The following is a 27863-nucleotide window of genomic DNA, read 5'->3' as shown; positions in this document are numbered from 1 at the left end:
AAGTAAAGAATCCCATAGACAAATACCATATATATATATATATATATATATATACCATCAGTCTCCCAGAATCAATATAAATTTACAGAGAAATAGAATTATCTTTCCAAGAAACCCTTGGTTACAGGACCTGTTTATACATAATGACCATGTGATCATGGTTTGATCGATAGACCACTACTTTGCTACACTGTCTGTAGCCCCTCCCTATAATCATAGGTCGGTCAATCTATAATCAAAAACAAAAAAAAAAATCCTAAGCTCTTCCCTAAGGAGAGTAAAATCAATGCCAACACCACGCCTGGAGTTTATATCGTACACTCTGTGCATCATCCCAGGAAAAGTTCACGGGCATCATTGGAAAAAGAATATGGTGTATACAGCTCCAATGAGCAAAAAAATTAAAGTTTAAAGGTAGGAATTTCAGATGTAAAGCCTCGTGTGGCCTGGTAAATTAACCTAGACAATAAATTTCTGTAAGGATCGCTTTCTCTTTTTTCCTTCAAATACGCAAGGCACCTTCCAACCTCAGACTTGACTTGTAAATATAATTCATGAGCTTTGTCCCTGTCTTTTAATTCCTGCTTCATCCCTTCAGAACATGATTAAAAATTAAGGTTAACAATCACTTGCATCTTCTTACCTCATAAAGAAAAACAAAAAACAAAAACTTGCATAAAAAATTTGACCTAATAAAGCTCAAACTTCCAATGACTACAGCTAAAGCAGAGGCACAGGTTACAATGGTCCTAAGATTCCGGTAAGATATAGACAAATTGAAGAATGAGGTTGAATTATAGTACCTACAATGTTTATTTGCTAATGTGGCCCTGCATAACAAACATCCTCTACAATACCATGTATTAGGCTATACACTTGGGCGTATGACTTAGGATGTCATAAGAACACATGTTTCATGTTTTTCAGTTGGAAATAAGCTATAATCATATCAATGACCACACTGAGATGCCATATCAGTGCAGGTTTAAACAAAATTCCTTTAGTAGCGAAGAGAATGGCATGGATAGATATGATTACAAATGATTGTTGCTTAAAATTATTCTTCTTTGGCTGCTTCTAATGAATTGGGTATTTTGCATGATGATCTACCAATTGAATTTGTTTCCAATCCAGGGGATATCTAAGGTGGCCATCAGTCCCAATTAGATTCACCGCAATATTGTGAAAAATTCTTTCTTAGGCTAACTTGTTACAGCACTTTATTACTAGCATCAGACATTCAAAGAAATTGATCATCTAACTAATAACCATACCTTCTGTTTCAATGGGTTTGCCGAAGTAATAATAAAACCGACCAGGAAATTTTGGTAGAATTCCTGGTAAATGTACATCTTGGTTTGCCACCTCCCCAGTAGCATCAGTCCTACAATACAAGATCATGTTAATATTAAAATAAGGAACAGGAAGGAAAAGGCAAAATAAATTTGAGGCCAAATTTATGGAAAGAAAAGATCCAATGGAAGTCAATGCCAGAGGAACTTAATATACCTTAAATTTCCAGCCTCACTTGTTAGCTTCTCTATTTGATTCTTAAAGTAAGGAATCTTCATTAGGTCATCATAATCAAAAACTACCTATCAGTTGAAGAAACCATTTATTCATTAGAGAGGAAATCAGTAAAACCCAGTGACAAAAATGTGAATCTAAATATAAACTAGCCAGAAACAGCAAATAGCAGTAAGGTAGATATGTCAAGTTTAAACTTTTCTTCAAAGCAATTAGCATGTCATACCCTTCTCAAAAGAACTTCCCTATCTCATTGTGTCCAGGGACACTGATAAAAAAGTTCACCTTAATTTACATAGAAAATTATGGGGAGAAATCCTTTGTTCAGAAATTACAGTTGTCTCCACATAACACAAGTAACATTATCGAACAAGGATAAGCATATGCATGTAAAATTTTAAATTAAGATAAATTAATAAGAATATGAATATAGATCCAGGTTTCAATGTTTAGATTTTAGACAATTAGGAAGAAAGAAAGCATCAAATGATGACCCGTGCAAGTGGTATTCAAATAGCAGCCTAGCCAGCTAGAAACTACAATTCTGTGCTGCATGCAGATATGAAGATATGTATAAATTAATAATTGATGAAAAAAATGTTACAAAGTTAAGTTCTTAGCTTACTTCACTTATATCGTCTTCTCCAACAGCACCAAAAGGTATAATTTTGGCTCCAAATCTTGCAGCCATCCTGACAAACTCAGACTGTTCTGGCCATAGTAACTTGTATTCTTCACCCTAAAGAACAAAAGCCCAGCATTTCAAAACTATTAAAGTTGTATCTTCTAAAAAACAAATCTCATCTATGTTGCAATAAAATACACAATCAATACATTAGAAAAATAGTAACCATGTCTGCATATGTCAATGCATATAATTGCATAAATCACACCGGAGCCTAGAGGTAGAGAGGACAACATTTTGCATGATGAGATCATTTAGCATTTCACCTTAGACTGTAAATTTCTTGAGTATTTTAATAATAAAGGTTAAGGTTGAAGGGGAGTTAATTTTAAGTAATAAGCTATAAATTCAATAATAACCAAAGCATTGTCATTTACTCATCCAAAGGTTTGGGAACCATTCGTTAATTCACCACCTTCTGTTCTAATTTTACTCAAGAAGGCAAGCAAAGTATTGGAATATCTGGGACTGCAAGTTGGTGTGGTAGCAATGGTAACCGCTACCCAACCCAAGCTGCCAGAGTTGCAGCCAACAGAAAGAGGAAAATTCTTATTACTTCTGAAGCCCTGATACTGAACTTAATTCACCAAAAAAGAAGTAAACTAGAAAGGGAAGAAAAAAACATGATTTGACCCTCTTGCGTATATAATAGAAGTAAATCACAGTAAAATGTTACCTTCCGATGAAGAGCCTCACGCATGCCTCCTGGATATAGCAGGACATGGGACTTTGAAGACAGAAGCTTGAATATGTTAGATGCTGAGACAGGAACTGCCCCCATAATTCTGAATGTGTCAAATTGTGACACATCAGGTAACATATCTCGTATATTGTCCTTTTTCACAAACATCATTGGATGTGCTATCCCCCTCACAAGGATATTTCTTTCCCGAAAAATATTGGCTACTAAGGGAACCAATTCAATTCCCAGCAACATGTGATAGCCTACTAGCAAGACTGGGCCCTCTGAAGGTATTCCGGCAAGGCCCCTCACAATCTTCCCATCCTCCAAAGTTGATAGCATAACAGGGCTAGTAAAAGTACTAATCCATCTATGAAAATTAAAAGTGTGAGACAGTAATGTCTAAAATGTGTTTTACCACACCCAATCAATCAGAAAACTCTACAAAAAAAAAAAGATGTCTCAGGTTTGTCAGTTTTTTTTTTTTTTTTTTTTGTTGAGAATTCAATAGATTCGTATAACAAACAAGACAGAAATTCTACACACTCTACTAAAGACCACAGCTAACACCCTCTGGTAAATTTACAACGCTGAGACTAGAGAACAAACAGAAATACCAACTAGCACTCCTATTACAAATTGGCACTATAGCATTTGCTTAAACTATAGAAAACACTAAAGGTTTGTCAGGTTTGGTGTAAGCATTCTGAAGTACATGCATATTGATCAATGTGGTACACTATAATATATATAGTCCACTTTCAAAGGCATTCTCCAAATGAAAAATTAAAGCAATCATATCCATCTGTTCTGTTAGCTACCTTTTTATCTTGTTTTATATGCATATTGTTCTATGATAAGTTTTAATGTTTTTAGAAGACAGGATAATACAAACTGTTTTCTCTAGCTTACTAGCTGACATGTACTGACACACTCCATACTCATATATAAGCTATGGATGGACTAGTCAGGTACCAAGAATTTTAACGTGTTATCTCAGAAAGTATCTATTAGAAAATATGACTTACTTGTTGTCTTCCACTACATTTTTGAACTCGGTAGGAGTTGGTAGCATGTAGTCTGAAACATAGTCAAGGTATTTTCCACGGCGATAGAAGCTAGCACCCTTGATGATAGTTACCAAATCAATACCATCTTCCTGCCAAACATGGGCAGGACTTCAAAATATATCATTAAAATAATACAAGATTCATGTGATATATTTAAAACTCAAAATAATATAATTTGAGGACTGTATAATGTATTTATTTATATGAAAAATACAGTAATTTTGCACATAATATAATGTTAATGCATCTGTTTAAAAATATTAGTTTTATGTCTTGTTCACACAAATGTTGGTACAAGATAATCAGCCATAAAACATACATCAAACATACATTTTCAGATATGAAAACTCCCTGCCCTCTCTTTTTTTCTCCTCATCTCCTGTTAGCATTATAGAAACCTTATTATTTCCTACTGTAAGGAGAGCATTCTAGACTTAATCAGAATTCATATCTAAGTTTTGTGTGTGTTTCCAAGTAATCGAGTAAGCCAAAATAACAAGGCAAGGTATAAATTCTATTTTATACACTATAAGCTGTTCTTTTTATTGCTCCTCACACACAACCCCCCCCCCCCCCCCACCCCAACCAAAGTCTGAATTCTGCCTGACAACTTCAGACAAGTAATGGAAAATTAAGAAAACATTAGTAATTACTCAATTACTTCTTTCCATTGAACTCTTACAAGCAGGAAAAACCAGACACAAATGAGGACACATGTACACACGTACTTACATGCATGCACACACACGGAGAGAGAGAGAGAGAGAGTCCTACCAAGAAGAGAAAATGACCACTGTTATTGAACTTACGAATCACACATTTTGGAAGTGCATGACATAGTCTTTCACCTTCCTCTTGACTGGGTAGCAATTGATCCCTTCCACTAAAACAACACACAATGAACTCCACCCAATTATCTTTGGATGTACCACAAGATCAAAACAAGAAAAGCACTACAAGTATACATTGCACAACAATGCCTTTATAATAGAAGAGGAAGAACAACAAGTTGAACAAAAAAAACTGCTAATTCCACTAGAAAAGAGTTTGTGGAAACTTATAGCCTATATTTAGAAAATGCATATGCCATTTAACAAGATAAATGACCTCCAAATGACTGAGGCACCCATCTGCTAAAGAAAACCTATTTAATACACTTCACTTAATTCTATAAAGAAATGACTACAAGAAGACCAATTACTACTAATACACTATTTGAGGAGTGAATTTTCTAAATTGACATAACCAAATGTTGAAGAAAGTTATTGACTCGGTCAGATGGGACTTTTTTTTTCAGTGTTGAGGAGTGTTGGCTTCATTGCATTCTATCATATTTCACGTTTTGTTCAGTGATACCAGGGAATCACTGTTAATACCTCAGCTTAACCAGAGGCAAAGAAAGAGTTTCCTTTCCTTGCTAAACATATGTTTGTTATTGTAGTAGGTTTTTTTTTGGGGGGGGGGGGGGGAGGGGTGCATGTTTGGATCAAATTAATAATAAATAAAAAACAAATAAAAGGAGATTTAGTTTCCAAATAAGTATTGAACTGGGTTTTCTTATAGAAGAGCATAAGAACCTGGAAAGTATCAATGTTTGAGCTTTTACAGCATGCAGGCGTGAATTGGAGAATGCCGAACCTGATTTAAGCATCTGCAGCTTCCAGCGAAGTGTTTCTCTGGGTAAGATATCAGCCAAAACCTGTGAATTCAATCATCAAAATTGACAGTGGAGGAGAAATATTAGTGCAATGAGTGAGGACCAATATAAAAGATTAAGGACATGCCAGCTATTTCTGTGTGAACTCCCAACAGAAGTCGAGAGTAATCTATATTTTAAAGTCACGTAGAATTGCAAGTGATATTAAACTTAGCCAGAGCAGTTCTGTTTGTTAAAATTTCAGATGGCTCAGATGAGAGCATCTAATCTAAGGCATGTAAATGAAGAGTATCACAATATATTCTGATAACAGTGCTTGATATATTCAATGATGAAATATATATAGTCTCATAGGAGTTTCAATCTCTTTTGGACAATAGTTAAATAATATTCATACTTTAATATAACGCTAGTTTATGAATGTTCTAAAGTTGAACCTTACAGAGAGGTAAGATGAAATTGCATCAAGATCCTGTGATAGCTCTCCAACTGTTTGTTGCAGAGGAAGTCCCTTCACCACACTCTCTATTGCCGTCCTCAAAGGTTGACCTAAATGGATGTACAATTACTGACGGCAAGTAAGGAGATATATATATAATATACCTACATATATAATACACATTTATTTATTTATGGAAGTATGTCGGTATTAGTCGTTAATTTGCAAATTGTACATTTTTCAGCATTAATAATTTTCACTATGCTTTGGATATGGAAAAGAGATACACTAAATCAGTTCCTGAATAGCAGTTTCAATTAGAAAAGAATTTGGATTTCTTATTTCAATTTCAATACGTTCATTTGAAAATAGAAATGCAACAGACTGAACCCTATATTACATGCTCTCCAATTTTAAAAGAAAAGAAGTCCAGTCCTAGAATTCCGACAGTTTTGTCAGCAAGTCCTCTACACCTTCGTTCAGTTAGGTTATACAGGAACAAAAAGCTAGCAAACATCTTTATTTACATAGGAATGGGGACGCGGATAAATGATTTGGGGTTAGATGTTGACAACCTAGAAATCTGTAATAAGTTCATACAACAAGAGAAAAAGGACTAAAGAAAATAAAAGAGACCTAGAATATATCATACATAAAAGAATTTAGATTTCTTATTACGGTTTCAATGCGTTCATGTGAAAATAGAAATGATACAAACTGAACCCTATATTACAAAATCACATTATGCCTCTTTTATCTTGGCGTCACATAGTCAATCACCTAAGATCAATCAGCAAATTTAACAAATCATAACCATTTCCCAAAGGTCTTACAGTTGTTTGAGGATCACTAAAAATGTTTCAAGTGTCAACTGTTGGTCACTACAAGCTAAAATTCCAAGTATGATTTGAAAGACTTCAACATAATCAAGTTATCAGCAGTCTTCATCTAGCTATTGTATAGACCTTCTGCAGTCTTAGTGGTTTTGATGGAGGCAACAGAGAGTTTTCGATTCTGAGGCATGATCAAATTTAAGCCAAGGTGGAGACTTGTGACAAGGCTCGAATAGAATACCTATTATGTCTGTTAGCTACAGCTTTGTGTTCTCCTCATACTCGAAAACGATTAATTAGTTGTGTTTGAGTGGTTTTAGGATGCCACATGCTGAAGTCTAGTTACCTATATGAGAACCCCTTAATTGTTTGGAGAGGTATGTGCAGTGGAGCAAATAGGGTAGCGAAAAGAAACTACTCTATTCTTTGTTATTTGTGAAAATGAGCTAATTGGGTGTATTTGGGGTTGAAGTTTTGAGAGAGTACCTCTATACTACCTTTGTAATATCCATATTTGCTAGTGAAATTTTCTCCTCACTGCTACCTATGAATATAGGCCCAATGCTGAACCATGTAAATCTTTGGTGTTCTTTCATATGTGTGGTTGTGAATTTTTCAACATTTTATTCATTTCTATTAAAATTTTTCTCAAATCCATAATAAATTTCACAATCGATATTGTGTCGGAGAGATTTGGGAGGCCCTTTTCTACAACACTTTTGATCACACAAGTTTCTAATCCCAAAGGGAGAAGAAATCTTTCAAGACAAGAGCCTTTCAATTGGCCACACAAGTTCCTACACCCATGAAGGGTAGGAATCCTTTTCCATCACATGGCTTACTACATATCCAACTGAAAGTGGGCTTTATTCCACCTACAGGCTGCACCCAAGTGTTGAGAATCGAGCCATTCTTCATAAATCTCCACATTGGTGGAAATCGAGCCACAAACACACATGGCATGCAGATTTGGATGTTGCTCCCAGTCTCCCAAACCCAATAACCTGAGTCTATTATTATTTCTTTTTATTTGGTTTGAAAAGGAAAAAAAGAAATGTAGGCCATTATTTTGGTGGTGAATCTTATATGTAGTATCACCATGTCATGTTAAATTCATTTTCCTGACATAAAACTTACATATCACACGTCAATACTATACCATTCAATGAATATGAACAGGTTTGTAGGCTATGTTAGCTCCAAATGGAAATGAATATGTATTTCAAGCAACTAGGGAAAAAAGAGAGGAGGAAACTGGAAAAGCAAACCTGTCATCAAACTCAACATGTTAGGAGGGTTAAAAGGGAGTTGGTCGGGAATGAATTCCAATAATGTCATTAACGGTTGTAGTTGAGATCGGCTAATAGACGTAGCTGCAAAAAGAACATTAATTAGGCAATATAAAGAGTAAGAAAATGAGAAAAAATAAAATCAAGTGAATGCCATCTACTTTGAAGCTAATATTCTTGAGTGTTGAAGTGACTAAGAGCATTTTTTTAGAAAGACCTCTCCATAGTCATAGCTCTTTATAATACCTGAGTTGCTCATTTTTATGGGGGGAAAAGCTAAAGTTGAAAGCGATGGTTGTTTCAAAGAAAACTTCTTACCTGGGTTAGCCAAAATTAGCACAAGATCAATATCAGGATTAGAAGCTGCTACAGCCAAAGCAAGGCATCCTCCAAAAGATTCCCCAACAAGATATATAGGTCTATTGGGTGAACTGTCGTTCTCTGACCGAATAGTTTTTTCCACCAGCTTCACCAGGTCTAAACCATGAAAATTTCTGGTAATTAGATTCAAAATACAAAACAAAGATAAACAGTGACTATTTTTATGTTCTATTTGTTAGATTTTGATTTTCATAAAATGTCAAATGAGAGAGACAGGTTGGTCTCATTCTCAACCAATCTCTTCATGATACGCCATTAGAATTCCCATAGGACAGCTCAGGCACTATGTTTTGATCTCAATATAAGTACCTTAAACTTTAGACTATAGCAACAGTTGATGTTACAGTTCATGCCACACTATTTATTACCAATGATACACAGATCCTCAAGTATATTGCATGCAGTAACAAAAGGTAGTAAAGAGAGAGAGAGGACCTGTAAATGGTGTTCGATCCATGACAGGAATGTGCAAGCACCATGTCTCAAAAATCCTACATCCAAAGGGGAAAAAAAATCCTAAATTAGGCAGTGTCATATAATTATAAATTATTAGCTGGCAGCCATTCTTTCTTTCTTCCGTCTTTATATCTCTCTCGATAGCTAGTAGAGAATTCTGTGTATGAGAAGTTGCTTTCAAATTCTCCATTACTTCTATTTGATAACTCAAAGAAAAAAGGATGGTACAAATTGTTCATAGAATTCAAATTGGGGTGAATACTTACTTTCCAATTCTGCGATGATTCTTAATAAGTCCAAGCCCGACGCCAAGAATGCCTGAAAAGTTCCAAAGTAAAAATAGTATATAGTGAGTACTATCCTTCATCTAGAAGAATAAGGTGGTAATAATAATAACAATAATAGTAACAATAATAATTGATATGGATACAAAGTTTAATAATAAATTTGAGATGCATACAAAAGTGAGGGTGGCACTAATTAGTTTGAACCATGTAAAAATACAATTTTGAAGTCACTGTCAGTATGGTTCCTAAATTTTGGTGGTTGTCAATTTCGTACCATTTAACTCATGAGCAGAAAATGATATCAAGTTGAAAATAATAGGAAGTTAGGAACCAAACTAACTACTGCCAAAATGTAGAGACCAAACTAGCAGGGACACTAAAATGATATTTTCACCCTTTTTTTAATCGAGTTTTAACATATGGTATCTGTTTCTAATGATTGTACTTATTATCATCAGACCAAGACACCAATCAGTTTTTGGTGTAGGCAGGGATTGAACTTCAAATTTTATTAAATCATTAAAGACTTTACCAGTTAAGCTAACTGGAACTTACGTATTTTCACCTTTAAACTAAATGGAATTCACCATCTTTTTGGATAAAACAAACTTAAACTAAGCAAATTTGATGAAAGTATATTTGATCTTCTCTAAATGAAATCTAATTAATTTAGGTAAATTCTTTTATACTGATTCTCTAATTTTACTTTTTAGTTATTAATTAAACATGTGACTTATATTTGCATATTTTTTGGTCGATTTTTCTCATGCATTACTATTAATACTAGTTTATTATAATTCCAAATAATTATTTGAATAAAAAATTTTAATCTTGAAATAAATATCAAAGAGGAAAAGATTTTATTTTCTTATTTTTTGGTCATTTGAAAGACTATCAAAAGAGAAAAAAGATCCTAAATTTGGAATCTAAAAAAAAAAAAAAACCGCTTGTATATTTTTGTAGCTAGGAAGCACCTGCAAGGATACAGGTACAGGTGTGGTGCGGTTACACGGCAATTTTTTTTAAAATAAGACACAAGTACGGCAGGATACATTTATTAATTAATTATTAAATGTTTTTTTCATAAAAAATTTATTTACATTTTCTATATATATTTATAATATATATATTGTTAGTAATTTATAAAAAATGTTATCACTCATTGCTATTCTTAAGCCAAATGATATAAATTAATGAATGTAATATCAAGTGGGTGAGTAAAAAAATTAAATAAGAAATGGTAAATAATACATAAAGATGGTCACATGGTGAGTTAAAAATGATTTTAAAAAATTAGAAACTTGTGGGTGGAAACCCAAAACTCAAAATTTAAAAAGCCAACCCATGCTGCCGTTGGAACTAAAAAAAGCTAGCCAATCATTATGTTTTTTAGGAGAAATTATAAGTCCTCATGGTGAACCACATCATTTTTGCCTAGTGGTTCACTATTTTACTAAAAAATTCTCAATTGTTTAAAATTTTGCTAACTCAATTTAAGATAAAAATTAAAGTAAAAGATAAAAATATTTAAAAACTATTTGTTAAAAAAAAAATTACATTTTTCACATCAAGATATTATTATAATTAAATCGTATAGCCTTGAATAACGACTAGATCTTATCAACATCTCCTAAAAAATATTAGATGTGATATCTATTAAGAATGTAAATTATATCTATAGGCTCTAGTCCAAAATAGTGGCAGACACTTTTTGACAAAAGATTATAAAAGAAAAAATAAAACTGAAATGACAGTGTCAAAGGAAAAGCATACCTTCATCAGCCATTGAGGCATTGACAAAAGCATACCTTCATCAGCCATTTGAGTGTCTATCGATGCAATACAGTAAGAGCAAAGAATTAAAAAACTGTGTTCTGTTATGAACTTATGATAAATTGAAACAAAAACAACTTTTTCACATTAACATCTGTCGTTAAAGAAGGAAATTTTCCTTTTTCTTTTTTTCCGAGCGCTTAAACAAGGAAGTTTCCCTCTTAATTTTTATTTTTATTTTTATCATAAACTAAGCCAGCAAATTTTTAAACAGGTGGGAGTCTTTTAATGGAATGGAGGACCATTAGGCAAAAGTGACATGATTCACCTTAAAGAACCTTATAATTTCTCATTTTTCAGGCCTTTCAAGATTTTATTGATTTTTTCTCTGTACACACGTCTTCCCAATTCCCACTTCACATTTTCAATCTTCACTTTTCAAATCTCTAAACACATTCTCTCCCTCTGTTCAAGCTTTCAACCTCTTTCTCTCTGTGCGTTCAAGGCTTCAACCCCAGTTTGCAAATGTCTAAAAATCAATGGTGCCACCACCGACCAAAACTTCTGTCCCACAAAATGAAAAGGTGAGCTTTAAGAAAAAAAAATTGTGTGGGACGCACATGCAGCCACTTCCAAGCCGCACCCTGCGTCCCAGCCGCGTCCGACATGAATACAACTACCATTTAGCTGTACCCATGCTTCCCAATTTTTTGGCAACTTATTTAGTTTATTTTTATTTGCAGTCTTTTAAACCTCACACTTTTAGGTTTACTTTTGTCCAAATAAGAAAATCAGCAGATCTAAACCAACAGTAAGAGAGGGTTTGGATCCAGCTTTTTTTTGCTGCGTCCACGTTTTGCCTTCTTTTTTTTTTTTTTTTTTCTCTGCTGCGGGGGACAAGCACGCAGTGCGCGCACTGTTCACGTACTTTTTTAGCAATTTTTTATTAAAAATGGGTCTCGCAGCACTATTCATACATTTAAAAATTATTTTGCTACAGTATTTTCAGTTTTCAGTTTTCAGCAATAAGTTCTATCCAAACGGACGCTTAGTTTATTTTTATTTGCAGTCTTTTAAACCTCACACTTTTAGGTTTACTTTTGTCCAAATAAGAAAATCAGCAGATCTAAACCAACAGTAAGTAGGAAAGTAACTGATTGGAGGAAAAAAAAATCATTTCATTAATTAATAATTTTTTTTGGGAATAGGGTCATTTTTATTATATTCTTAATGAGACATCCCAAATTGATCCATTAAGTCATGTATAGGTATTATTTTTCTCCAAAAAAAAAAAAAAAGGTCACGTATAGGTATTATTTAAATTATATTAATCACAATTGATATTCTTTAAACATTTTAAATTAATGATTTTTTTGTTAAATAAATGAAAGATTACATGTTAAGTATAACAACAGTTTTAGAATACATAAAAGAGAAATGTAAGTGCACAATATTTTCATAACAAAACCTTGGTGACTGGCTGTAGTGGGCAAAAAAAAAATTCAATGGTGGACTTAGATTAGAACCGGTAACAACTTGTCCCTTATAATTTGTTGTAAATTATTGTAAAAATATTGTGAATACAACATTACTCATCATAAAATGTATAAAAATCAATTAATTTTCGATAGATTAAATAATAAATATCATTTTTATATGTCCTTAACATACATAGTGTAATATAAGAGAAATATAATAATGGAAAAAATGGAAAAAAAATTCTTTTCTTAGTTTTCTTTTGTTTAAGGATGACAAAGTAGAATATGCTCCAAAGAATAAACCATAAAAAATTTAATTAAAAGAAAAGGACAAAATTTAGCTATAAAATTGATTGTAGACTAAGGCTACAACCTTACTTAATATAATAAACATTACTACATATTTTGAAAATCTAATCGTTGAACTTCGTGTTCTTTGCTCTCTTAATACATATGTCAAATTTTGTGTCAATCGGATATTATTTACTATATAATATATAAACTTATATTATATGCATAATTTTAAATTACAAAAACCTGCAATTTAATCAATTTAATGATGACATAGAAAGAAATTTAAACAATCAGGTTGGAGTCTGAATCTTCTATTCTACTCTTCCTACTCCACTATATACTCCACAAATAAAAACATGCCACATGTTTTTGGACTCATAAGGTTGAAGCTTGTTTTTGGAAATGGAAAGGAGTTTTACTAAATAGATTTACTTGTAAATTTCTATCAACATATGCTTTAAATGTTCCTAAAATTAATGATTTATATATACGACAAAAAAGGGAATACTAAATAGTAAAAGAAAAAAAAAAGACATTAATATTTCAAATGAAGAGTAATGTTACAGACACAAACTATTTTATAATATTTTTATAAAATGTCAATGTGGTCAACCTCTTATTGGTTTTCATCTAGGCTCACCATTAATATCACTTTTTAATTTACCAATAATTACTCACTATATCAGCAATTTGTAAAAAAATTTGTAAAATATTTTGTATCTCTAAAATTATTGGTAAATTAAAAAATTATATTAATAGTGAGCTTAGATTAAAACCAATAAGAGATTGGCCATATCAACATTTTGTAAAAATGTTGTAAAATAGTTTGTGGCTGTATCATTACTCTTCTTCAAATGGTTGTTTGTATAATCTTTTTCTTGTGTTTGTATAATCTTTTTCTTTAATATGAATATATATATATATATATATATATATATATATATATATATATATATATATATATGAATATATAATTTTGTTTAGTAGGTCTTGCTTAGAAAAACATTTTCCACTTAAAAAAAAACAAAAACAAAAACTAGTTTTAATCTATTGGACTTGTTTTTTGTTGACTTGCATTTTGCGATGGAAAGGGTTAAAGGTGAGAATGATTATTAAATGGTAAAAGGAAAAAAATAAAACGAGACATCAATATTTCAAATGATTGTTTGAACAATTTTTTTCTTTAATATGAATATATATACATTTATATATCTTCTTCACGCCCACTAAAGTTGAGAGGATTACATTCTCCCCAACAAAAAAAATTGTTGAGAGGATTATGACTCATGACCCAATACTAATATATATAGTAGGAACATAGTATATAAAACAATTACTCATTCATCAAATTTGGTTTTATTAATTAGTACTCCATTTTAAGAAAATTTTTATCAAGAATTGAAAAGGCAATCAAATTTTTTTGACAATTTTTTCAATTTTCGATAAATTTTTTATTACAAATAAATTGTTAATATATGCCCTAATGGACCCAATTTTAAATTTTTATTCAAATTCCAAGGATAAATTTTTGATTGGGCAAGAATTTGCTGCATACAAGCTGCAGCAAATCCTTGCCCGTAGTATAAACATCCAACCGCACTGCGGCAATCAAGTCAATTAGTCATCGCACACATCACTCGTACATGTATTGGTCCCTATGTCATATGTAGGTTAATTAACATGCACGGGCTGCAACTAATAGCATTGACCTTTTTTTTATTATTATAAATTTTGGTTCTATGTCAAAAATATTATAAATAGCAATTCTTTAATGGTTGATTTTTTTTTTTTATAAATTTTTTTCCTCTCTTGAGAGGAAAAGGTGGAGTTACTAATTGAATTCCAAACATGGAACCAGCACAATTACATGCTCACCCCGGTTTTTGACCAAACCAGCTGGATTCCTCAAAGATCTGTTTTTTATGTCAGATACATTACCACAAAAAACGTTTAGCCAATCAGAATCACAAAGGAACATTTTATTCCAAAGTATTTAAATGATTTGTAATTGTTTCTCGAAAAATAAAAGTAGAAACAAAAATGGTTTGTAATTGAAAATCTAATCCGGCCATACTCAGAAAGATAACAACCGGATAGGTTTTTTGCGAGGTCTTCTCCAGTCTGACAAGTGACAAACATGCCTTGATTTTGATTTTGTTTGGCTTTGGTTTTTTTTTTTTTGGTAAGTTACAAATTGCATCTTTTAATTTTATCTAAAATTTAATTCAATAATATTACTTTTTATTTATTCATTTCAGTTTTTTAATTTTAATTTATTTTTAATGGAGTCCTTTCACCCATTTCCACTTAAGAGGTTGCCAATAAATGTTCCAAAACAACATAGATTTAGTTTTTTTTTTTTTTTTTTTTGAATTTTCAAAACGGCTTCGACTTTAGAAAAACTATTGGCACAATGGGACAAATTTAGACAAAATAACTAAATTGAATTTGATGATGCCAAGAAAATCAGTAGGCTGGATGCTTCGGACTAGAAAGGACTACTGGATCTTTCTACGGCCTGAAAAAGAAAGAAAAGCGTATCAAAGGCGACCGGGGCTGCCGGCCAAAAGTCCTCCGATGGCAAAGTTAGTTTTTTCCTCTAAGTTATTTGAGTTCCAACTTTTTTGGAGTCAAAACTGAACATACCTTGGGTTTGTCTGAAACAGCCTTTATATAGTGTTATCATAGGCGGTTACCAAAATTGGAACTTCTCCTGGCTTCAAGGAGAGATAGAAATCAAACGTAACTTGCATAACCGTCTGGAAGTTATGCTCTTGTTTCACAACGGATACCTGGCGGTTACGCGTGGGATAAGGGATTATCATATCTCATTTGGAGATTTTCCTAAGTGTGACAACCTCGTCCTTGAGTTCCTCAATTGGGCGTGCTTTGTTTCGCACGCGGGGGCGCCTCGTCTAACGGGTGAATTTGCTCAAGACGAGGATGTCGACACTGCGGACGAGTGCATCACTCGATGGTGCGTACCTCGTCTGAGCTCTTCTTCCACTGGACGAGGCACTTGTAGGTAAGTTTCGAGGGTGTTTATGGTAGTAGGTGGGCTATGGACGACCTTTATGGACGACTTGGAGATAGGCTATATTATTCCCTATCGATTTGCCCCCCGTTCTAAGGTCGTCCAAAGTTATTTTGTTTCTTCGACTCGTTTCAACACATTATTTCACGTGTCTCAAAGTAAGGGACGAGGTTGCCAAGGATTCATATTATGTCACGTGTCATTACTTACTCGGGTTAACCGTTGTGTGGGTTAGGGTTTTCGAGGAGGTTGCCACGTGGTTCTTCCCGATTGGTCATTGCGTTCGGGTTTTACTTTTCAACGCCTATAAATAGTGGATTTCCTCCTACCCTCCTCATTCTTAAAATTCTCTCGTTTGACATCTCTCGTCCATCGCCTCGTCTAGGAGTATTCCAACGTCCTTTAGTTTTCTTCGTCTAGAGCCGAGGTATTTTCTCTACGCTCGTTTTAGGCTTCCCTTACATTTCCAAAATGTTCGAAAGTTTTTCTTCGTCTAGCAATAGCGTTGATAGGGAGATCGATGAATATCGTAACACGACTAGCTATAGTGGCTCTAGTAGTGACAAGCAGAGGAGTAGTGGTAACACCTCGGACGAGTATGTTTCGGGTTCCCGGGGTTCCCTTAGAAGTTTTCCGGGGAAGAATTTAGGACGAGGGTAGCATGCTGGGTCTAGGGCTGGTCCTTCTAGCGCGCCTCGTCCACTAGAAGGGACGAGGCCGAGCTGTACGGCTGCGCTCGTGGGGTTCCGCCAAGACAGAGAGAAAACTAACGTCCACTTAGGAGTTGGTACCAAATCCCGGACGAGCTAAATCCTAGATTGGCCGTCCGTGATGAGTGGTGTTGCCAACCTCATTTTGGCATTGGGGTTTATGAAGCCTATCTTCTAGGGGTCTTAGGCTGCCTCTCAATGCTTTTGCCGAGTTGCTTACTAGGTTAGGTATAGGTTTATGTCAATTAAATCCTAATGCATGGAGACTAGTTGTTTCTATGCAAATTTTGTGGAGAGAGGTTTTCGAAGGGGTGACTGTCCTCTTACCGTGGACGAGTTCCTTTTTTGCTATAAACCCTGCGAAATTAGTCAATCTCGTGGCTTTTATCAATTCACAGCCAGGAGAAAAGACTGTAGGATAATTAAATCTTTGGTCACCTCAGATAGGAGTTGGAAGACGGAGTTGTTCTTCGTCTCAGGGTTTTGGGCGGGGACGCCCCTCGTGTGTGGCGGGGATTCATTTCCCCCATATAGGAGATTTAGGGAACCTTCGTCCCGAAGGTATGCTCACTTCTTGTAGCATCGCCTTCATTACATATCTTTATGGGCTAATTTCTTCGTCCTTGTTGCGTGGTGTTAGGAGGCCGTCGTTGAGCCGGTTCCATCTAGGACGCGTCCAGAAAGATCGTCTTCACCAGAGAGGGACTTCCACTCTTTGGTTACCTTGCAGCGTCTTGCAACTTGGGGACTTGGCCCCGAGCCCTCTCCTGAAGCCTTAGCCCACGAGATTACAGTCCGCCGACGTGAGTTCTCGTCTTGCCTTTCCTCTCCTTTTTTTTTTTTTTTTTTTTTTTTTTTTTTTTTTTTTTTTTTTACTTATAATTATTATTATTTATTTTAGGGATGGCTACCATGAAGGAAAACAAAGGCAAAGGGGTCGTGGACGAGCGTGGCAAGCAAGACACTGAAACTAGGGCTCGTCCTTCTGTTGGCGATAAGAGGAGCCTGTCAAAGGCCATCAACCTTGAAAACCTCCCCGGCGGGAGAGCCAAGCACGAGAGAAAGTCGTCTGGGCCGGGGTCGTCTCTCCCGTGTCCCTGTTCCTCCTCCACCACCGTCCGTCCCAATCTTCGACGTGGAGTCGTCCGAGCCTGCTCCCACTCCACCGTCCAAGACCAGCGTTCTGCCTCGTCCCAACCTCCCGTTGATGTTGTGCCCAACTCCGCTCGAGAGTGAGGGCTTGGCTTGGGAGAGGTTCCAACGGGCGGTGTCGACGAGGACGTGGCTGCATGCTACAACATGTCCTTGACGGATTTTGAACACTCGGGTGTCCACGATCTTTTCAAGGTAATGGATACAAATTTGTTCTCGTCGTTAGCTTTTCATGCTTGTTTACTTTGCTTGATACAAAAATTCTTATTTGTTTGTGCGAGGCCATGTCCAAGTTTATAGGCCGCGTCTGGCGGGCAAAGCGAGTTGGACGGGACGGGGCCGCGTTGGAGAGGAGGATCAAGGAGGTTAAGGATGAGTGCAAAAGTCGGGTGAGACGGCCGCCGAGGCTAAGGACGCAGGCCAAGGATTTGCTAAACCTCGTCGAGGAGTTAAAGGCTGATGTAGTGGAAAAGGACTCTCGTCTTGACCACTTTCGAAAAAGACCGACGAGCTTAGCAATTCCCTTGTGAGAGGCTAAGGACGAGCTGTGGAGGAGTTCGGGGCTTCGAAGCGGTTGCGGACCTTCTAGGACGCCAACTATGCGGCTGGATTTGAAGACTTTCGCATGGAGGCGAAAGAAAAGTTTCCAGAAGTTGACTTCAGTCCTATCGTCCTTCAACTTGGAGGTGCTGCTAGTTCTTTTCTTCAGACTAGCTCTGAAGATGTCAATGTTGAAGACGATGCCTCTACCAAGCTCGCTTTGAAGACGACCCTAATGCACGATGCCCGTTTGAAAATTTTCATCATTTGTTTAAGTGTTTTCTTCTTTGTCTCTCTTTTTTTTTTTTTTTTTTTTTTTTTTTTTAAAATGTATAAGTTTACATTTATTTCGTCATTAGCACTTTTGACGGCTTTATAAACAATGCCTTTCAAGGCTTACTTTTCAAGGGTTTTTGGACGGTGGTCGTTCACCCTTTTATTGTTTAATGAATGCTTACTTTCAGTTATCATCATTGTTGTTCCATGGACGAGTGTATGTATTTTTATTCAATTGCCTTTTAAGCAATGTTTCCCAGTGTTGGGTGATTGTTTACATGATGCCCTTATGGACGATTGTATTTAGGACGATCATATGCTCGCCGTTAGAACGCAGGTGTTAAGGCCTACTTCCCTTCTTAGACGAGTATGCCCTGGCTAAGGAAAACTTGGACGAGCATGTCTTAACTTTGTTGCTTTATCCTCATTCTTTTAAGGAAAGCTTGGACGAATATGCCTTAGCATTTTTGCTTTACCCTCGTTCTTTTTTAAGGAAAGCTTGGACGAGCATGCCTTAGCATTTTTGCTCTTTTTTAAGGAAAGCTTGGACGAGCATGCCTTAGCATTTTTGCTTTATCCTCATTCTTTTTTGGACGAGCATGCCTCAGAGCTTAGACGGGTTTGTATTCGTCCGGAGCTTTTTATTTGTCAAAGGCTTTTGCCTCGTCCGTGGATATTATCAGGGAAACTGGAATTCAAGTACATAAGAAATCCAAACCATATTATTACATGAACATTGTTCACGAACTTGGCACACGCTTATAAGCTAGTGCCTTATTAAGATATCAAGTACATAGCATCGTCTTTCATAAACTAGTCTGCAAGTAGTGCAAGAGTTTAAGAACTAGTGCACTTTTATTCATAACACGCTATAATAATAGTAAAAGCACAAATAAATATAAGCAAACACGCAAACGACAACTGTAGTTTTGCCACTGACTTCCTTCGTCCTCGCTCATCAACGATAGTACTTTCGCGGATGTTCCACGTTCCAAGGATGTTCTAACTTCCGTCCATCCGTGGCTTCCGGGTAGTAGGACCCACTGCCTTTTGCAATTGATTACTTTGTAGGGTCCTTCCCAATTGGGTCCCGATTTTCCATGCAGTGGGTTCCTGAGGTCGCCAAGGAGACCCTTTTGAGGACAAGGTCCCCGACACCGAACCGTCCGGGCCTTACCATGGCGTCATCCGCTTCGGCCATGAGATTTTTGTATCTTGCTTGTCCTTTGCTCCGCATCCATTCTTACCTCATCAATAAGATCGAGGTCAAGGCGAAGTTGTTCCCCGTTGTCTTTCTCTGGTACTTCATCACTCGATGGCTTGCCATATGGACCTCTGCCTATAACGGCTTCACTCCCGTAGGCTAGCTTAAAAGGGGTCTCTCCGTCGGAGTTCGTGCGGTCGTTCTATAGGCCCACGAGACACCAGTAGCTCGTCTGGCCATATCCCTTTTGCCCCCTCGGCCGAGTCTTGATGATTTTCAACGGGGATCGGTTTGCTACTTCCGCTGCCCATTTGCTGTGGATGGGAGGGTGAAGAATAGTGATTCTTGATTCCAAAATGATTGCGAAATCCCGAAGGGTGCGTTGTCAAATTGACGTCCGTTGTCGATACTAATACCCTGGGTACTCGAACTGCATAGGATATTCTTCCATACAAAATTCTTCACGTTCTCTGCTGAGTGATTGCCGCAAGAGGCTCAACCTTCTACCCATTTGGTAAAGTAATCTATCCCTACCACCAAAAACTTCATTTGCCGGACTCCTATTGGAAAAGGACCCAGGGATATCCATTCCCATCGTGCGAAGGGCCATGGGGGCATCATTGAGGTCGATACTGACGGCCGTCTAGGTACATTGCTATAACGGCCGGCATTGGTCACATACCTTGACATAGGCTTTAGCGTCCGCCCGCATTGTTGGCCAATAGTAGCCTGCACGGACGATCTTATGGACGAGAGACCTTGCCCCCGAATGATTTCCACAGGATCCTTCATGAACCTCCCTTAGAACATAGTTTGACTCGTCAGAGCCAGGCATCTTAAGTAGGGTGAGAAAAGCCTCGCTTGTACAACAACTCATTTATGATGACATACTTGGCCGACTCGACCCTTAACTTTCTCGCTTCATCCTTGTCTTCCGGAAGCCTCCCTCTTTGAGATAGATTATTATTGGACTCATCCAATTTTCTCCTCCTCCTATCTCGTATGTCGGGGATGTCTATGCTCGGCATGTCGAACGTCGTCAAACTCGTCTATGACTCCGCCGAGGCGGCTTTTGCCAAGGCGTACGCTTTTCAAATGTTCTCCTCCCTGGGAAGTTGAATAAAACTTATGGTTGAAAATTTCCGGGCAAGGCGTTTCACTTTATTAAGATACTTCTTCATTCGATCTTCTTTGACATCACACATCCCATTTACTTGGTTAATGACCAGTTGAGAGTCTCCTCTGATTGTTAACGACTCCGCCCCTAAGGACTTGGCCAATTCCAACCCCTTGAGTAGAGCCTCGTACTCAGCTTCATTGTTGGTAGTTGGATACTGCAGACGGACCGCATACTCCAGCTTGTCACCCTCAGGGGACTTCAGTACAATTCCAACCCCACCTGCATACAATGTGGACGATCCGTCTACATTCACTACCCACATCTCATTTCCTTCGTCCTTGCTCAGGTCGTCCTGACTGGGGGTGAATTCTGCAATGAAATCTACCAACGCTTGCGCTTTTATTGTACTCCTCGGGAGGTACCTGACATCGAACTCGCTGAGCTCGACGGCCTTTGTACTCAAGCCGTCCGGGGGCTTCCAACCTGCTCGTCGCCTTTTTATGGGATGGTCCGTCGTGACGTTGATGACGTGTGCTCGAAAATAATGTCTCGGCTTCCTAGAAGCCGTGACTAACGCGAAGGCTAGTTTCTCCATCATCGGGTATCGTCCTTCGCCCCTCTCGTCGCGTGGCTTGTGTAATAGACCGGCCTCTGGACTCTTCCCTCTTCTCTGATCAACGCTGAGCTTACTGCGTGTGGGGACACTGCCAAGTACAAGTACAACTCTTCCCCAGGTATAGACGGACTCAACAATGGGGCCGTCATTAGATACGCCTTCAGGTCTTGGAAGGCCTTTTGACACTCGTCCGTCCATTCAAAAGCCTTCCCGAGGACCTTAAAGAAAGGTAAACATTTGTCGGTAGCTTTCGATACAAACACATTGAGGGCGGCGACTCGTCCGATGAAGAGACTGGACTTCCTTGATATTTCTCGGTGGCTCCATGTTCGCATCCTGGATTTTATCCGGATTCGCCTCATCCCCAGTGCGACACCATAAACCCCAAGAACTTACCCGACGAAACTCCGAAAGCACACTTGCTCGGATTTAACTTCATGTGGTACCGTCGCGAATGTGTCAAAAGTCTCTTGAAGGTCTTGAAGATGTTTATCCTCGTCCCGGCTCTTCACCGGCATGTCATCCACATAAACCTCCACATTTCGCCCGATTTGAGGACGGAACATATGGTTAACCGGCCTTTGGTAGGTCGCCCTGCGTTCAAAACGAAGGGCATAACCTTGTAGCAATACAACCCTTGGCTTGTGACGAATGAGGTCTTCTCCGATCCGCTTCATTCATCCGAATGCGGTTGTACCCCGAGAAAGCGTCCATGAAGCTAAGTATCTTGTGACTGCCGTCGAGTCCACTACTCGGTCGATGCGTGGCAATGGGTAGCTATCCTTGGGGCAAGCTTTGTTGAGATCGGTGAAGTCGACGCACATCCGCCACTTGCCATTGGCTTTTCCGACCATGACTACGTTCGCCAACCGATCTGGGTAGTGAACTTCTCGGATAAACTTCGCGGCGACCAACACGCACCTCTTCCTTAACGGCATTATCTCGCTCGGGAGCAAAAATTCTTCTTCTTGACGCCTTGGTTTCGAATAGGGACACACATTCAAGCCGTGGGTAATGACGTTTGGATCAATTCCAGGGCATGTCCTCATGTGACTCCATGCGAAGACATCGAGGTTTTTCCTCGGAAGCCGGACCAAGCGTGCTTCGCCCCTCTTCCATGCTCGCCCCAACTCGGTAGACTTCTCGGGCTGGTCATCGTCCAAAGGGACGTCCTCTAATGCTTCGGTGGGCTCGGCCACAACCCTTTTCCGTCTATGCTCATTGTCCGCATATGCTCGTCCATGGCCGGCATGGCTAGGTAGCATTCTCTGGCGGCCAGCCTCTCTCGCACTGCCTACTCCCTGGTGCTCGGTCGGGAATTTAATGGACAAGTGGTAGGTAGAGGTTGCTTTCCGGTTGTCAAAGTTGGCCTTCCAATTATTGCATTGTATGACGATGCACAATCAACAACAAGGAAATTCACCTCTTTGGTTATCTGCTGCGGATACGTCCCGACGACTCCTGGCGACATGATGGTGCCCACGGGTTGCACCTTCGTTCCTCCGAATCCTACCAACGACGAGTTCATCGGTCGAAGCCGATCTCGTCCTAGCTTCATTTGTTGGAACGCGGGGTAGTAGAGAATGTCCGCAGAGCTGCCATTGTCTATCAATACCCTCCCGGTCATGTAGTCGAGAGATGAGTAGGGTGATGACTATCGCGTCATCGTGTGGATGGTGAATTCGTCCTGCCTCCTCGTCCGTGAAAGTAACGACTGTTCGTCAACCTCCCTCGTCCTAGTAGGTCGTTCGAGTTGGATGTTGCACCACCCTCAGGGTACGTCTTTCTTGATTTGGACGATCGCACCGTCGAGCTCCTCCTATAATTACCCTTATTTCTCCAAGTGGAGGGCGTGATGATTCTTCCACCTTGGCCTTCATTTTCTCATCTCTCCGGGTCTCGTCCAAGGAAGTTCCTCGATTTCCCTGTCTAATGAGATTTTCTATCTGTTGCTTCAAGTCAAAGCACTCGTCTGTATCATGCCCATGGTCCCTATGAAAACGGCAAAGATACTTGCTCTGTTACGCTTGTTGGGGTCTCCCTTCATTTTGTACCGGCCACTTCAAGGACGGATCATCCTTGATCCGCATAAGGACACTGCTCTAACGGCATAGTCGGGGGCGTGTATTGCATTCCTTGCGAGAGGACCGGCCTTCTTACCATCCTTATCTTTTCTCTCGTCTACCCGAACCTTCTTCGGACGAGGTCCACAGTCTGGTAGCGATGGTGGCCCACCTCCGAGCGCTCGCCCTTTTCTTTTCTTGGCTATGATGGCGTCTTCGGCATTCGTGAAAATTCAAGCTGAATGGACAAGCTCGGCCATACGCGGTTCTGCTCATAGAGCTTATGAATAAACAAGTCGAATTGACCCCGTTGTGGAAAGCGGCTAGCAATAGCTTGTCATCCATCTCGTCCACCGTTAAGGCTTCTGTTAAAACGGGTGATAAAAGATCGCAAACTCTCGTTGTCCCTTGCTCTATGGTCGGCGGGCTAGAGGAGGAACGCTTGTGACGCCGTCCTCCAATGAAAGTTGTTGACAAACGGCTTACTAAGTTCTTCAAATGATCCCACCGAGTTTGGGGGAATCTACTGAACCACACTCGCGGCCGATCCCTTGAGTGTGGTGGGAAAAGCTCGCACATGATCTCGTCTGGGACCCCTGCGGATGCATGGTCGTCTTGAAAGTTGCAATGTGATCGCGGGGGTCGCGATTTCCATCGTACGAGTCTAGAGAAGGCATTTTGAACTTCGGGGGTAGAGGGTGGCCGTGATGGAGGCGTGAAAGGGGAGTACGTTCGGTGGACCATATCATCTGCTGGGTTTGTTCGCCTCATGTTTTCCCTCATTTCATCCATGGCTTTTCTCATCCGGTCCATTTCTTTCCAAGTGCGGCACCCTTTCTTGAAGCGGTACCCACTTGTTTGATCTTCGGACTCTACATTCTCCCTCCTCCTCCGACTTGGGGCCACTTCCCTCCATGTGTACTTGGCTACGCCTCCTGAAGTTGATCTCCTTATTCAATTCCCCGGTTCGACGCGTCGGTCGCATAGCGGCGGCCATGGATTGTATGTCCGCATAGAAGGCGGTGGCACTTGCAGTCCGATACGCGATCACGAAGGGGATTGCCTTTGGAAGCATCCCTACTCAGTGGCTGGGCTAGTAGCCCTTGATCTTGTTCGAACCATTCAACCTTTTGTACGGGATAGAATAACAAGTTTACCGTTTTTCCCACGGACGGCGCCAACCGATGATGCCAAGAAAATCGGTAGGCTGGATGCTTCGGACTAGAAGGACTCTTTGGATCTTTCTACGGCACGAAAAAGAAAGAAAAGCGTATCAAAGGCGGGGCCGGCCAAAAGTCCTCCGATGGCAAAGTTAGTTTTTTCCTCTAAGTTATTTGAGTTCCAACTTTTGGAGTCAAGGCGAACATACCTTTGGGTTTGTACGAAGCTTGAGCCTTTATATAGTGTTATCATAGGCGGTTACCAAAATTGGAACTTCTGGCTTCAAGGAGAGATAGAAATCAAACGTAACTTGCGTATAACCGTTCTGAAGTTATGCTCTTGTTTCACAACGGATACCTGGCGGTTACGCGTGGGATAAGGGATTATCATATCTCATTTGGAGATTTTCCTAAGTGTGACAACCTCGTCCTTGAGTTCCTCAGTTGGGCGTGCTTTGTTTCGCACGCGGGGGCTGCCTCGTCTAACGGGTGAATTTGCTCAAGACGAGGATGTCGACACTCTGGACGAGTGCATCACTCTGATGGTGCGTACCTCGTCTTGAGCTCTTCTTCCCTGGACGAGGCACTTGTAGGTAAGTTTCTGAGGGTGTTTATGGTAGTAGGTGGGCTATGGACGACCTTTATGGACGACTTGGAGATAGGCTATATTATTCCCCTATCAGAATTGAATAACGGTAAAACTTATAAGAGTGAACAAATAAATCAAAAGTTATAGAATTGAATTGAATTTTAAGAAAATTTATTTAGATAATGCAATTTCTAATTTACTATTTCTTTCTTTTTTTTTCTTGCCCTTTTTTTTAATTTTTTTAAAAAAAAAATAAATAAGGAATTTTAATTATTTTTGAAACTAATAAATGACTACAAAGAATAAACTACATATCACTACATCCAACTCTAACCAAAATTTATATAAAATATAAAAATAAATATATTGAAAAAATATAATTTCATTTAGGATAAGCGACAATGAAAAAAAAATTATTATTGGTATATTAATATCAAGAATATCACTAAAATTTTCACAATTCCTCTTATGTTTTGTTTTTTAGTAGATAAGATGTATATAAGAAGGTAGTATTACATATATCCAATAGTTTACGTACATAATAAATTTTCTTTTTCTCGTAAAGAGAGGCTTATACATTCACGAAAGTAATGTGCATTAAAAATTGTACAGAAAGAGAATGTAAAAATATAGAAAGAAAAAAAAAAAAAAAAAGACCGTCCCCACCCATCTCGTGTAAGAGGTGATATTACATTTATGCACCCTCCCATGTGAAATGAACCCCATACTTCTGCGATCAGTCTCCATATGAGAGGGTGAATACAAGTTTGTTGATTACGTTGTTTAAATAACAGTTTTTGTTGTTTAAATAACACAAACATATTCTCACGACACTTTTTCCACGTACGTAATTTCACAAAACTTAAATAGTATTACCAAACGGCCCTACACGACCGATTTTCCCCTCTTGTAGACGTGAGTAATCCAATTGTCACCCGACTCACCCAGACCGTCCCAACCTCGCAAAAGTTTATGATCAAATAATGATTCTTGGAAAATGTTTTCTTCAGAAAGAAAAAGTAATACTGATCCACAGTAAACCAATGATGGCAAAGCGGATTCTATCGTTTTGGGCTAAAAAATAAATGATGGCAAAGCGGATTGCCTACAAATAAGTCCATGGACACCGACAAGACACCAAAAATTTTACAAACTTTCTCTTTATCTTTGCGCTGAGATGGACCCAACTGACATGAGTGGGAGGCATTTCTAGGGTTTTAAAATATTTTTAATCAAATTATTGCTTGGTGATTACCAAAAGGTCCTAAACCAAAAGCACGGACAGAAAATCTACTAAAAGGGAAATCATATAGATAATATTAATTAAAAAAAAAACGAAGATTCAATATCGCATCTTTCAAATGATTTTTTATAATTGGGTAATTGGGTGCCTGTTATAACATTATAACGTGTACAGTTTAGTTTTTGTTGAAATTTTTATTTATTTATTTACTAAAAATAATAAAATCAATTATATACACAAACAAACAAGTTAATACAAAAGCTCCAAACAATAGCTTATTAGTTGAGACAAAAATAATCAAAATTTACGACAAAATAGAGAAAATGGCAATGTTTTGATCCACATACCAGTACCAGTACCAGTACCAGTACCAGTACCACGATATGCATGTCTATCAACTTGTCATAATAATTTTGTTTTATGTCTTCAGTCTGACTATATTATTGTGTCCTATTACTAATTTACTATTAGTTCATTTCATTAAATGTGGCATAAAAAGTAATAATAAGCGATAATGTCAATCTCATACGGTCATAAAACTCAAAAAAGCAAATATGGAAAGAACAAGAGAGGATATGACTGACCAGGCAAAAAGAGAAGCAGAGGAGAATTCTTCGACGGAGGACCACACTCTAAGGGCGTGAACCACCGAGGCGGACCACCGTCCGATCTGCTTATCAACTCCTTTGACCGCTCAAAGTATTCCTTCAACACTCTCCCATTCTGCTCCTCCACCTCATCATCACTTGCCGCTACTCCTGCCTCTCCTGATTCCTCACTTTTCTCCGATAAACGACGCGTCGTCGGAGTCGGAGTAGCTGTCGTAGTTGGCGTTTGCGTTTGCTCGGTGGAAACAGCGAGTCGCCGAAAGGAAATCGGATTTGACTTGCTAAACTTCCCGACCGACGGCGTAAAATCCCGGCGCATTACCGGCGATAAACTGGCGGGAAAAAAGGAAACTCCGGTGACCGCCATGGCTAGGCTAGTAAAACTCTCTGCTGCTGCTGCACGGAAACAGTACACAGAGAGAGAGAGAGCACTACTAGCTAAGCTTGCGGTCTTCTGCTCTCAGAGATCTAAAAAGGCCTCTCAAAATCTGAGAGAGTATTAAAAAAAAACAAAGATATTAAGCAAATAATAAAATACTAATAAATAATGAATTATTATTATTAATATTATTGTTATTGTTATTATATAAATAGATGTAATGGTGACAGGAACAGCCTGAGCTGTGCCAAATAGTTTAGTGGTTAGAAGAAAGAGAGAGGGGGATGGGGAAATACTTTGTGGGTGGTGACCCAGGCC

General features: G+C 38.3%; 1 protein-coding gene across 2 annotated transcripts; it reads right to left on the bottom strand.

Moving 5' to 3' along the window:
• Window positions 1-61: 61 nt before the first annotated feature.
• Window positions 62-27863, bottom strand: LOC142612111 (phytyl ester synthase 2, chloroplastic-like). Of its 2 annotated transcripts, none has more exons than XM_075784237.1 (15): window positions 27842-27863; window positions 27143-27654; window positions 9286-9337; window positions 8999-9054; window positions 8501-8659; window positions 8162-8266; window positions 6064-6170; window positions 5542-5663; window positions 4739-4847; window positions 3923-4053; window positions 2889-3264; window positions 2153-2266; window positions 1510-1595; window positions 1275-1384; window positions 62-592 (listed from the first exon to the last, which is right to left on the bottom strand). In XM_075784237.1, exons 2-15 carry the CDS (start codon window positions 27531-27533, stop codon window positions 402-404), a joined length of 2109 nt encoding a protein of 702 aa, XP_075640352.1. In that variant the 5' UTR covers window positions 27534-27654; window positions 27842-27863; the 3' UTR covers window positions 62-401. The 2 variants fall into 2 exon arrangements, with proteins under 2 accessions (XP_075640352.1, XP_075640354.1); XM_075784239.1 differs by lacking the exon at window positions 27842-27863 and adding an exon at window positions 11080-11135 and having other exon boundaries at window positions 27143-27282.

The sequence above is a fragment of the Castanea sativa genome, chromosome 1 (assembly GCF_040712315.1).
Source record: "Castanea sativa cultivar Marrone di Chiusa Pesio chromosome 1, ASM4071231v1".
NCBI classification, from domain to species: domain Eukaryota; kingdom Viridiplantae; phylum Streptophyta; class Magnoliopsida; order Fagales; family Fagaceae; genus Castanea; species Castanea sativa.
The sequence above is the reverse complement of the archived record's forward strand: the minus strand, read 5'-3'. Positions and strand labels throughout refer to the sequence as shown.

Coding starts and splice junctions, on each gene's coding strand:
- LOC142612111 (XM_075784237.1), bottom strand. CDS start 27,533: ATGGCGGTCACCGGAGTTTCCTTTTTTCCCGCCAGTTTATCGCCGGTA. Junction 3,265..3,922: donor AATGTAGTGGAAGACAACAA/GTAAGTCATATT, acceptor TAATTTTCATAG/ATGGATTAGTACTTTTACTA. Junction 1,596..2,152: donor GAGAAGACGATATAAGTGAA/GTAAGCTAAGAA, acceptor TTCAACTGATAG/GTAGTTTTTGATTATGATGA.